The sequence below is a fragment of the Mustela nivalis genome (genome assembly GCF_964662115.1).
Source record: "Mustela nivalis genome assembly, chromosome: 8".
Classification (NCBI taxonomy): Eukaryota; Metazoa; Chordata; class Mammalia; order Carnivora; family Mustelidae; genus Mustela; species Mustela nivalis.
The window spans coordinates 81,624,975-81,637,512 of NC_139027.1; the positions used below are offsets into that span (position 1 = coordinate 81,624,975).

Sequence of the window (12,538 nt, forward strand, 5' to 3'; positions counted from 1 at the left end):
TAAGAAGACAGGCCGGCCCATGAAAGACTCGTTAGCTGCCAGAAAATCAGGAAACACGTCTTTAAACCCACTTCTTAGTGTGATGCCACCGTTCCTGCCCACGGTGGCAAGGAAGTAGCCTGGTATGGAAACGCCACGCCTGGGTTCAGTGCCTGTTCACAGGATTCTCCACTCTCCGCGGGATCCTGCGCGCTCCAGGCCCGTCGGGCAGGTAGGCACCGGTTGGGAGTGTGCGACTGAGCCAAGCGGGTGGGGCGCCGACCATCGGAAAGGTGTGGAGGGAAAGAGGTGGCTGACAAACAAGTATGCGACAGATCCGGAGGCCAGAGATCAGGACTCCGGGGCCGCCCCGGACCGGCTGGGCGACCTTGGGGGAGCGGGTTCCGTCTCTGGGCGAAGGTGCGCAGCTTCCGTCTACCAGCCGGTCCCGCGGCGTTCCTGCTTCCTTTCTCTTTTCCTGCCGACCTTTGGCAGGTCGGCCTGAGCTGGCTTCTCCCAGGTGAGCGGGTGGCGGGGGTTCCGTTTGGACTGCCGGGCCGGGAGGAACTCCGAGGCTAGGGACTCGCAGGGGAGTCTACGCGCGACTACGTGCAGGTGGGGATCCGGGGGGTGGGTGGCGTGTCTCCCACCGCGCGCAGGACGCAGACCCCGCCTCGCTGCCCGATGGCGGAGAAGGCGTACCTCGGGGCTGGGGGTCTCTTTGCTGCAGCCACTACCCTATCTGACCCCGGGGGCTCTTAACCCCTCCCGCGAATCCCTCTCCAGACGGAATTCTGCAGGTCGGGCGGGGAGGAGGGAGTCTTTGTGGGCACGTCGGGTTAATGTGGGGCCAGAGGTGGGGGGCTCCCCACGAAGAAGGGAAGTCCAGAGGCCTGGGTTAGGATCTCCTGAGATTCATTGTCGCCGCTCCCGCCGTACCCCATTCCCGCCCACCTTCTCTCTTCCTCGTAACCCAACAGGGGGATGCTGGCCTTGCTGCTCTGCGGACTGTCCTTCGCTCTTCCACCCTTTGTCCGAGCAGGTAGGTTCTAGGTTCCGCTGTCCTTGGGCCTCAGAGGCTACCCTCTCCTAACCTACCTCCCTGTGGCTCTGAGAGAGTCCCCCTACTCCGCCCCTCAACCCGGTGCGGATCCCTCCCCCGCCAGGGGATCTCAGGACACCAGAGCCTTGTGGTTAAAACTTACCCCAAGGGACCAGACAGAATTCCCTCCGAATGATGAAAGGGCAAGTTTCAGTTCCCAGCTTCTGACGCTCAGCCTCCAGGTCACCTTTGAGTTTTGAGGTGACTTTGGAGGGGTGGGGGTGGAGGAATAGGCAAATTTGGAAGTCTGGAGTCAAAATGCTCCTGTGGAAATAACACCATTTTGTATAACAAAAGGTCATTTTATGACCCAGGGTTAAAACACAGAAACGATCAACATAGCATTTCTTCCAAGAAGAAACACAGTTTCTTCAGTGCAATTCCGTAGCAACGAACTTTAAAATGAGAAGATTTTTTTTTTTTTTTTTTAAGCAGTCCTTTTTTGGGATGGTATACTTACACCTTTTTGTGAAGACGGAGTGAAATACCGGGGTACAAAGCAGAAAGAAACGGGACAAGGAAGGCTCAGAATAGGAATGTTCACTCTGAAGGAAAAGGATGAAGGGGATCCGGGGTCTTAGAAGAGAATGGATGGAGAGAAATCGTTCCAAATGGGGAGGACAAGTCGGTGTGTTTCATGAACACATTTGAAGGACTTCCAATTATGTCTTCAAATAGCAGAAGATTTACCAAACTCCCACGCAGGAGATTCTCCAGTAAAATTTTAAACTGGCTAGAAAATTAAAGAGGCATTTTTAAAAAGGATTTTATGTATTTATTTGACACAGAGAGAGAGATCACAAGTAAGTAGAGGCAGACAGAGAGAGGGGGGAAGCAGGCCTCCGGCCTAGCAGGGATCCTGATGCAGGGCTCAATGCAGGGCTCTATCCCAGGACCCCAGCTGAAGGCAGGCAGACACTTAACCATCTGAGCCACCCAGGCACCCCTTAAAGAGGCATTTGTTAAAACTAATAATCAATAATGCTAGAGTTCTCTTTCATGATTTCTCCCCTTTCTTTCCCTAGATGCATGCAAGGATGTTAGTCTGCAAAATGAGGCACCTTCAGCAGGCCAACCTTTTGCTTTTGACTGTACACACCCACCACTAACATCTGGGAAAGCACATGTAACATGGTATAAATATCCTAGCAAAATCCCAGTATCCAAAAACACACAGTCTAGAATTCACCAGGAGCAAAACTGGATTTTGTTTCTCCCCCTGACACAGGAGGACTCTGGGATCTACCAATGTGTTATAAAGTAAGTTTCTCATTTAAAATAGAGCTCTCTTTCTCTCTGATATATCTCTACATGATATATGTATATAAAAATATATAATGTTTTATATAAATATATATAAAATATTTAATGTATATATGTGAAAATATAATACCGTATATAACTGTATACATATATAATTCTTTTAGGAAAATTCTTAATAAATGTAGAAAATTCAATGAGAAGAATAAATAATAGTTCTCTAATTGTTACCAGATGGTTTCCAGTGAGGAAACCTCCGTCATGAGGTCACAGGCCAGACCAGCTTAAAAACCTGTTTCTCCCAGTATTACTACTACCTTCTTAATTGGAATTTGGGATGTGTGTATAACTGGTGGCACAGCCAGATAGGAATAAACCTCCTTTGAGCCCTTTTTGTAAGGGCTCTGTGATAGGGACCTAATGGTGATTCAGCATCAGCATCAGCTGTGTTTTTGCCTCCATGCTGAGCCCTGTGCTGGGAAGTAGTGTAGGGGAGTGGCACAGGTCTGGTGGGAGACTGTTGAGCCTGGTGGGGGCTGCGGTGAGCCAGAAAGCGTATTAGTCCCACCAAAGACAGTGGCCTGTGTCTATGTCTACCTTCTATGAAAGGTTATCTTTCCCGGTTTATAACTCCCAGATAAATCTGGGAGATAAATCTGGGAGTTATAAACCGGGAAAGATAACCTTTCATAGAAGGTAGACATAGATGCTTTCTGTCATAAAATAAATGTGAATTCTCAAAAATCTTTAACATACAGAGATGAAACATACTTAGTCAACTGCATATTTTTACTTGGAAGTAATTTCAAATTCATACAAAATTTACAAAAATAGTATAAAGAAACCCCATTTATCCCCCATTTAGATACCCTTTATCTAGATTGCCCATGATTTAACATTTTGCCACATTTACCTTAGAATTCTCTCTCACTCTCTCCCTCCGTATGTGACTGACTCCTGAGCAACATGGATTTGAAGTGCACATGTCCACTTATACACAGATATTTTTTGATAAATACATTACTATAAATGTATTTTCTCTTCCTTGTGGTTTTCTTAACTTTTTTTCCTCTAGCCTACTTTATTTAAGAATACAGTATATGCTACACATAAGATTTAGAATATGTGTTAATCCACTGTTCATGTAATCAGTAAAGTTTCTTGCCAAGAGTAGGCTATTAGGAGTTCAGTTTCAGGGGAGTCAAAAGTCATATGCGATTTTCAAGAGTGCAAGAGAGCCAGTGGCCCTAATGCCTGAATTGGTCAAGGGTCACCTCTGTGTATATTTACATACAATATTATGGTTTTCGGTGTTTCCTCCAAATTTTGAGCAATATGCCTCATGTTCCTTTAACCTGAATAATTCAATGTTCTATTTGCTATCAACAAGGGGAGATGGAGAGGAGAAGGGAGTTGAGGGAAATTGGAAGGGGAGGTGAACCATGAGAGACTATGGACTCTGAAAAACAATCTGAGGGTTTTGGAGGGGCGGGAGGTGAGAGGTTGGGGTGCCAAGTGGTGGGTATTAGAGAGGGCACGGATTGCATGGAGCACTGGGTGTGGTGCAAAAACAATGAATACTGTTACGCTGAAAAGAAATAAAAAATTAAAAAAAAAAACACAAGGATAGTCTCTTATAGAATCACAGAAGAGTTAGCCTACTCCAGAAATTCAACCACCACGTGATATTTTTATCTAATTCCCCATTCATATGCTAATTTTTGTCCATTGTCTCGATTTTTCTTTATACATTTTTTTTTTCTTTCCGGGGAGGGTCGCATCCAGCCTCCTGAATTGCATTTGGCTGTCATACCTTTTCAGTCTCTTTTTATCTGGAATAGTTCCTCAGTCTGTTCTTCACGACGTTGACATTTTTTAAGGAATACTTGTAATTATTTTATATACTAGCCCTCGATTTGGGTTTGTCAGGTATTTCTTCAGGCGTAGGTTGAGGTTGAGCCTTCTGGACTAGAATACCACATAAGTGGTTTGTGTTCTCTGCAGACAATGCTCCCCAAGGCTTGTGGTATCCATTTGCCCCTCACTGGTGCTGTTCAGCCTGATCCCTTGGCCAAGGTGTGGTCCAGCGTTTCTGCAACAGAAACATTTTTTTTTTTTCCTTTTGTAATTAGTGATTTGTGAGCCGCAGCCTGCCTGGGCTGGGGCAGACCCTTTACTCAGTGTCTTTTCTTTCTTTTTTTAAAGATTTTATTTATTTATTTATTTGACAGATAGAGATCACAAGTGAGCAGAGAGGCAGGCAGAGGAGAGAGAGGAGGAAGGAGGCTCTCTGCTGAGCAGAAAACCCACCAAGCAGAGAGCCCGATGTGGGGCTCAATCCCAGGACCCCGAGATCATGACCTGAGCCGAAGGCAGAGGCTTTTTAACCCACTGAGGCACCCAGGTGCCCCTTTACTCAGTGTCTTGATGATGATTTGGCAAGATGTGAAGGTGAACACCTTTGGATGATCTGGTGGTTATTTGAGTTCATGAGGTTTCCAATTTACCCTTTTCCTACAGCGGCACAGACACCTGTCACAGAATACACGTTAACCTCACTGTGTTAAGAAAAGACTGGTGTGGTATTTCTGGAAACAGCCAGCTGATTTTATCAGATGAATACAAACAAATACAAATACTTCACGAAGGAAGGGACAACAGCCTTACCTGTCATCTGAACTTCCCACAGAGTTGTGTTTTGGATTCACTGAAGTGGTATAAGGTAAAAAACCAAATAGTTTTCCTTTTGATATTTTTCTTTTTCTTTAAAACTTACCTGCTTTTTAGTTGAAGTTGGCTCTTTTCGGGCAGTATTAGTGAAGAGGTTTGTGTACCTGAGACAGATTTGTTTGCCAGTGGTTACTGATAATTTTACCCTCTAATTATTGTTTTTAAAATTAATAGTTATTACAGCTTTATAATATTTTGTCACTTGGATTCACCGTCTCCCTACAATAATCATTTTCAGGCTACTTCCAGTATCCTTTTTTATTTTTTTTCCCCTGAACAGATTAATTAATTTCTTAGAATGCAAACTTGCCTTCTCTGCATTATCTCTGTATAATGCTATACAAGCAAATGAAACCATACCCTTGTCCTTCCATTTTTACGCAAACAGGGAATCCTAAACTCACCTTTCTACGCCATCCAGCACTCTCTTTTCTTAGCTGTCCTGGCAGATGATAATGTCTAAGACGTAATCCTAGACACAGAGGGGGCACTGGCTGCTTATTTAAGATGGGATTAGTTTTCCTGTAACTCTCTGCCTGTCAGCACTTGCCGGTCCAACCATCTGGGTCGTGAGTTTTCTCTGTGGAAAGCTTTTTAGCTGCTGATTCAGATTCTTTAATGGAGATAGCCTTATGCCAGTTTCTTATTTCTTCCTGAAGATATTTTTGTAAGATTCCTTTTTTTGTAGGAAATCATTCATATCCTTAAATATTTCAGATACTCGTATTGGTACACAACTGCTTATCATCTTTGCTCTTTTCGTGTCTAAATTCTGTGGTGAGGTTCTTCTTCTTTTTTTTTTTTTTTAAGATTTTATTTATTTATTTGACAGACAGAGATCACAAGTAAGCAGAGAGGCAGGCAGAGAGAGGGGGAAGCAGGCTCCCTGCCAAGCAAAGAGCCCGATGTGGGGCTCAATCCCAGGACCCTGGGATCATGACCTGACCGAAGGCAGAGGTTTAACCCACTGAGCCACACAGGCTCCCTGAGGTTCTTCTTTTAATCCCTGTTATGATGTATTTCTCTCTCACTCCTCACTTGACTAGTCTCATAAGAGAGTTGTCCATTCTATTATTTTTTTTCCCAAAGAATCAAGTTTGGCCTTGTTCATCCTTTCTATTATATGCTTCATGTTCATTTATTTTGTTTCTACTTTTCTGTCTCATGAGGACCGTGGCAATGAATGTCCTTATTCCGTTTTTTCTTTTTTTTTTTTTTAAGATTTATTTATTTGAGAGAGAGAGTGCATATGTGTGCATGCATGGGGAAAGGGGCAGAAGGTGAGAAGAAGAATCCTCAAACAGCCTCCTTGCTCAGTATGGAGCCCAAATGGGGCTTAACCCCAGGACCACGAGATCATGACCTGAGCCAAAATGAGTCGGCTGCTGTTTAACTGACTGAGCAGCCCAGGTGCCACTTATCCCTCTCTTTTAACCCACGTTTGCCAGTGTGTGAATTTTTTAGGCTACATGCTGATTAGCTTTATAACTGTTACGTTGTAGAGTATGTATATGAATAAGATATTCAGTTTTATTGATGCTCTCAAGTTACTCTAAAAAATTTTATACTAGTTTTTATTCTCCTGTGCAATATTCTGGGCTCCCTAAAACCTCATGTGGGACTTTGTACTATAAGACTTATATTTTTAAAATCTGTCTGGTGGGTACAATTGTTCCCTAATTGTTGTTTTAGTTTGCTCTTCCTTCATCATTAAGGAGGTGGACCAAATTTTTCATACGTTTGTTGACCGTTTGAATCCTCCTCTGAACTTCTGACTCCTATCTTTTGCCCTGTTAATTTATTTTTTCTTACCATTTCATTACTGACTTACAGGAGATTTTATGTATTTGTATATCCTGGGTACCAATGTTGGGAATGCATGAACAGTTTTCATTGAAGTATAGTGTATGTATAAAAAGGCATGAAGTATAATTGGACAAGCTCGATTGATTATCAGAATGTGAACACACCTTTTGGCTACTCCTTCCAACGATCAAGGTCAAGAATGAAACTACCACCCGCGCCTCGGAAGGCTCGCTTCTGCCATCTTCCATCCAAGTACTAACCAGGCCCGACCCTGCTTAGTCGCTTCTGCCATCTACCAAAAACTATGCCTCCCGAATTCCCTGACTTGTAATAGCATAGATTAGTTTTGCCAGTTTATGGACTTTATTGAAATTGAGTCCTATTGTATGAAGCTTTTTGTGTCTGGCTTGCTTGGCTCAGTAGTAAACTTGTGAGAATCATCCTTTGAAGTGAAGATTGGTTCAGTCATTTTTTAGAGCCGTGATTTTAGTGGTTCAATGAAACCACATGGCCATTTCACATCCCAGCCGACAACTTGAGAATTGGATGGGGATGTTCTTCATTGTCAAGCCCTGACTCTAGCTTTTGTCCCCTACATGCATAGGTTTGTCAAAAGCACTGTCTTAGTCTGTCAGCCATCACCTTCAGAATAATTGGTGGTAGTTCTGAACACCTACTATTCCATTAATGAAATGTTCATCTCTATAGAGTTTAAAGCTACCCCCATGCCTTTTCCACTTGCAAGGCTAATACCTGGTCCTTAGGTTTTAGCCTTAGTTCAGGAAGTTTCTGCTGACTAGATGGATGGCTTCCAGGTTCTTTCTACCTCCAGTGTTTTTCATTTTGTGTATCAACTATTGGGCTAATGGAAAAATTACGCAGTTATTCATTTAATGTGTGTCAGCAAGTATAATCAACACTCTGCGTACTCTCTCTCATGATCCTCTTATTAACATTGGCTCTGACTACAATTTAATTATTTTTTCTAAGATTTTATTTATTTATTTGACAGAGAGAGAGATCACAAGTAGAGAGAGAGGCAGGCGGGAGTTGGGGGAAGCAGGCTCCCCGCTGAACAGAGAGCCTGATGCAGGACTTGATCCCAGGGTCCTGAGATCATGACCTGAGCCAAAGGCAGAGGCTTAACCCACTGAACCACCCAGGCGCCCCTACAATTTAATTATTAACAATAATCCTGCTTCAGGGAGCTCCTGGCTGGCTCAGTTGGTGGAGCATGTGACTCTTGATCTCAGGGTTGTGATTTCAAGCCCCACATTGAGCATGAAGCCTATTTGGGGAAAAAAAAATCCCCTCACAGTATCTCTGTTCTGTTCAAAGGGTATTGGTTGCCAGGCCACAGTCCCCTCCATCTCAGTTGGCTCTGACTGTGATATTACCCATTTTCCAAGTCCTGCTCTAGCCTTCTCAGGATATGGTGTGTCTCAGTTCCTCTCTGTGGCTTCTGTAGACTCTTCCTGAAGCATCCTGTTTTCCACCTTACAGCCTTGCAACCATTACCTCCTGACACCAGCATCAGGACCCTCTTGACAATAGGACTCTTCTGGAATATTTTTCCTCCTGGCCTGGACCTGTCATGGTCAAAGATTTAAAAGCACTTGACATCTGTAGAGAGGTGGATTTTTAGGACTAACTTTGTTACTACCTCAACATTAAGATCAATGGATTTTTTTTTTTAATGTACTTTTTTGGGCTTGTCCTCTACTCATTGAATCAGATTATCCATGGGCGGGGTTCAGGGATTTTTATTTTTAAAATAATGCTCAGGGGCTTCTGGGTGACTCCGTCGATTGGGTGTCTGACTTTTGTTCTCGGCTCAGGCCATGGTTGATGGGACAAAATAACTCTTAAGCTACCAGGGCTACATTTTAATATGATTAAATGTTTGTACACCTTGAAAGAAAGAATGAGTTGATCGGAGGGGGACTGGTCAATAATGGAACATAGAAAGGGAGGCCTGGGGATTGCTCCTATCCAAGCTCTCTCCAGAGAAGAAGTTGTCATCGTCCGAGGACCCAGTGCTGTTTGTTTGTCCCTACTCTCAAGAAGGGGGCACCATGTTATTGGAATCTGATGCCTTCACCCATCTGACTCTCGCTGGTAATTCCCATTTTACTTGGTAAGCAGTTGCCCAATTATAACTGGGTTTCCCAAATGAAGAATAATGTGAGACTTCTAGAAATTCGTATTGTAAATAAACAAATGCTCATTCTGGCATGATTGAGTTTCCCTTTTGTGAAGAATGGGCTCTGATGCTGAGCTAGCTACAGCTGACTCAGGGACAAGACAGCTGGGCACATGGGTAGTTAAATCTTCACCGGGGTTGTAAGTTGGTCCTCTACAGTAGGATTGTGAGCTTTCTAAGGACAGTGACTACATTCACCTGACAGCGCTTCTCACAGCCTAGCAAAGAGCAGGAACCTGAATGCTTGAATGAGTACATGGACTCAGTAATCCAAAAACTTACTCTATAGAGCAGCACTTTCCAAAGAAAGGGGAAACGTTTTGAGAGAGTTTAGGAGGGGGTCTGTGAGACGGGAGAAGCCTGAGAACGTGAGCTTGTGACAGTGTCCTGCCGGTGGACAGGGAGGCCTGCCCTGGGGGTGGTTGCCAAGGATGACAAGTGAGAAAGGCATACCTGAGACCAACCAAGCCTCGGGCTGGTTTGGTGTAAGGTTGTTCTAGTTGATGTTATGGCAGCATCGGTGATGTAATGAGTTAGGTGACGTCTGCCCATAAGCCTAGCCAGCATACTGTGACTGTTGTTCAGGCCTCCAAGCAGAATGTTCTCGAAGAATTATTTTGGACCTCTGTTAAGTCCAACCTGATAGGTGGAGAAGGTGTATTTGGGCCTGGAACACAGTGGAAGAGCTCATTAATCACCTGGGCTTGCAGTCTTGGTATAGGGGCTTGATGTCATGAGATAGTGCTTTACTGGGAGCTATGGGCCCCTGTGGGTGGAGGGCATTCCTGCCTGTTCACACCCTCCTACTTCGCTCCTCTGTGGGCCTACACAATCCTCCTCCATGTGGTCTGCCTTCTAGTTCCAGTAGGCCTCTTTCCTCTCAACTTCCATTAGACTTTATATTGACAGCGTGCACAATAGCCTCTAACATACTCGTCATATATGTAGATATCTATCAATCTACCAATTGATACCTATAGGTATAGATATCATTTTCAGTTAGAGTATAAATTACCTGAGGTCTAGAGATCACATGTTTCTTGCCTCTCCCCATGTTCATAGGGTGCTGTTAACCAGAAATGTAACAATGTAACTGATACACCAAAATACTCTTTGATTTAATTTGTGTGTGTGTGTGTGTGTGTGTGTGTGTATATATATATATACATATATATATATGTATATATATATATATATTTGTATTTAGGACTGTGAAGAGATTAAAGGAGAACGGTTTATTTCCTGGGAAATGAAGCTTTCAGTGAGCAATGTTTCGGCAGAGGATGGAGGGAGCTATGCATGTCAAGCCCGACTGACACACACAGGGAGACAGTACACTGTTTTAAACAGCATCACCGTGAATATCGGTAAGTAAGCTCGTAGCCATTGCCTTGGCTTCCTCTTGGCTTTGCATGAGATGGCTTTTTGGGCAGCAGTGATTCTTTTTTTTTTTTTTTTTTTAAGATTTTATTTATTTTTTTGACAGAGATCACAAGTAGGTAGAGAAGCAGGCCCCCCGCCAAGCAGAGAGCCCGATGCGGGGCTCGATCCCAGGACCCTGGGATCATGACCTGAGCTGGAGGCAGAGGCTTTAATCCACTGAGCCAGTCAGGCGCCCCCTTTGGGCAGTAATTTAGTGGCTTTCTACTAAGTGCCTAATAAGGCCAGGTCCTGTGGTTTGTGGAGAGAGCATGAAAAGGAGGAAGCACCCATGACCACCGCTCTGACTGAGCTTTGAAGTCTGAGCAGGGAAGGGAGGCAGAGATAAATCAGATAGTCGGCTAGTGAGATGTGTGATTACCAAAGAGATGAATGCCATGAGCGAGTGGTAAGTATGAGATCGAACAGACAAGGACCTGTTGAGAAGACTGAGGGTCAGGGAAAGCTTCTTGATAATAGTGGTGCTGACAGGACACATTAACTGAGTGACGGAGTGGGAAAGATTTTTCCTGACTGAGGGAGCCCTGTAGCAAAACGGACCATGGTATGTGTGAATAACGGGAAATAGGCAGGTGGATGGGAGCAACGTTGAGTTGGGGAGGTCATGCAAGGTCACGAGGGTAGAGAAGTAATCAGCAAATGGGGAAGGGAATAAGTGGAGAGAAACAAAGGGCTGGGAAGTCAGTATGAGGGAAGACAGTCTCACAGTGGGGTGAAGGAATGGGAGAACCCAAGAACAAAAGAGGACAAGATTTAAAGACTATGGAAGAGCAGGGATGGAGGTTGGAGCAGTGGGACCAAAGATAAAACATTAGGATCATTCTCTCTCTCTAACTGGGACCTAGACCAGAGCTTGGCTTAGAGCCACTGCTTATAAACTGTAATTGGATTTTTAGGTAGTAAGATTTGATTACACGATCTCATCAGTTTACATTTATATCAAATATAGAATGGTGAAGCGAAATCTCCTGGGAGCCGTGGTTTTAGGGTTTTTGCTCAGCAATTTAATTTCTGGTTTTAAAATATGCATTTATGAGGCAGTAGCTTATCATGTCAGGAGTTTTGTTCTTTCCTTGGCTCATGTTTAGGTAAGACCTGCTCAGTGCCACGTTTTCTTTACACTATAACTGGATAAATAGTTGGAAATGTATCATACATGATTCTAATGCAATTTCATGTGCATATGATTTTTTAGCAGAAACAAATGGATATGCAGGAAGAATTCCTAAAATCATTTATCCAAAAAACAATTCAATTGAAGTACAACTAGGTGAGTAAAATTATTGAAGCCATTGAAATCACTAAGGGCAGATTAATATATATGTTTAAAATAAAACCAGTTAAATTTCATTGAATGTTCTGAAACTTGATGAAGCATTTTAAAAATTCACATCAAAAAATGTTGGAAAAATTTAGCAGGAAAATAATTGAATAGAAAAATAAAGAGAGTTCTTTTCTAGTAAATGGTTAAGTATGTTTAATTATAAAGCAACAATATGTAAATACTGGTATTTGTATACAAATAGAAAGATTAAAGTAACATAATGGAAAACAATAAACATATCCTAGAATATACAACAACTTAGTAAAGGAGATTTGTGGCATTTAAAAATATGTAGGGAAGGAGAGACATAGTGTATGTGTAGTGTGAGTGTAACTTTTAAAGATTTTATTTATTTATTTGACAGAGAGAGATCACAAGTAGGCAGAGAGGCAGGCAGAGAGAGAGAGAAGGGAGCAGGCTCCCTGCTGAGCAGAGAGCCCGATGCGGGACTCGATCTCAGGACCCTGAGATCATGACCTGAGCCGAAGCCAGTGGCTCAACCCACTGAGCCACCCATATGTAGTTCATATGTAGTTCATTCTTTACCTCAGACGTAAAAATACATTTTGATGAGTATAAAAATATACTCACAGAAGTACCATTTAAAACTGAGATAAATTTATACCTAACCTCAGAATGATGTACTTTCTATGCATAAAATCAGTGGAAGAAATAACAGAATATTAAAAATTAT

General features: G+C 43.2%; 1 protein-coding gene across 1 annotated transcript in view; it reads left to right on the top strand.

The window, feature by feature from the left end:
* Positions 1–238: 238 nt before the first annotated feature.
* IL1RL2 (interleukin 1 receptor like 2) overlaps positions 239–12,538 on the top strand; it is a 34,993-nt gene continuing 22,693 nt past the window's right edge. Inside the window, exons 1-6 of the mRNA XM_082747139.1 lie at positions 239–499; positions 960–1,021; positions 2,107–2,341; positions 4,862–5,063; positions 10,288–10,447; positions 11,716–11,790. Coding sequence (XP_082603265.1) covers positions 306–499; positions 960–1,021; positions 2,107–2,341; positions 4,862–5,063; positions 10,288–10,447; positions 11,716–11,790 — 928 coding nt within the window. The 5' untranslated portion in view covers positions 239–305. The remainder of the gene's footprint in view (positions 500–959; positions 1,022–2,106; positions 2,342–4,861; positions 5,064–10,287; positions 10,448–11,715; positions 11,791–12,538) is intronic.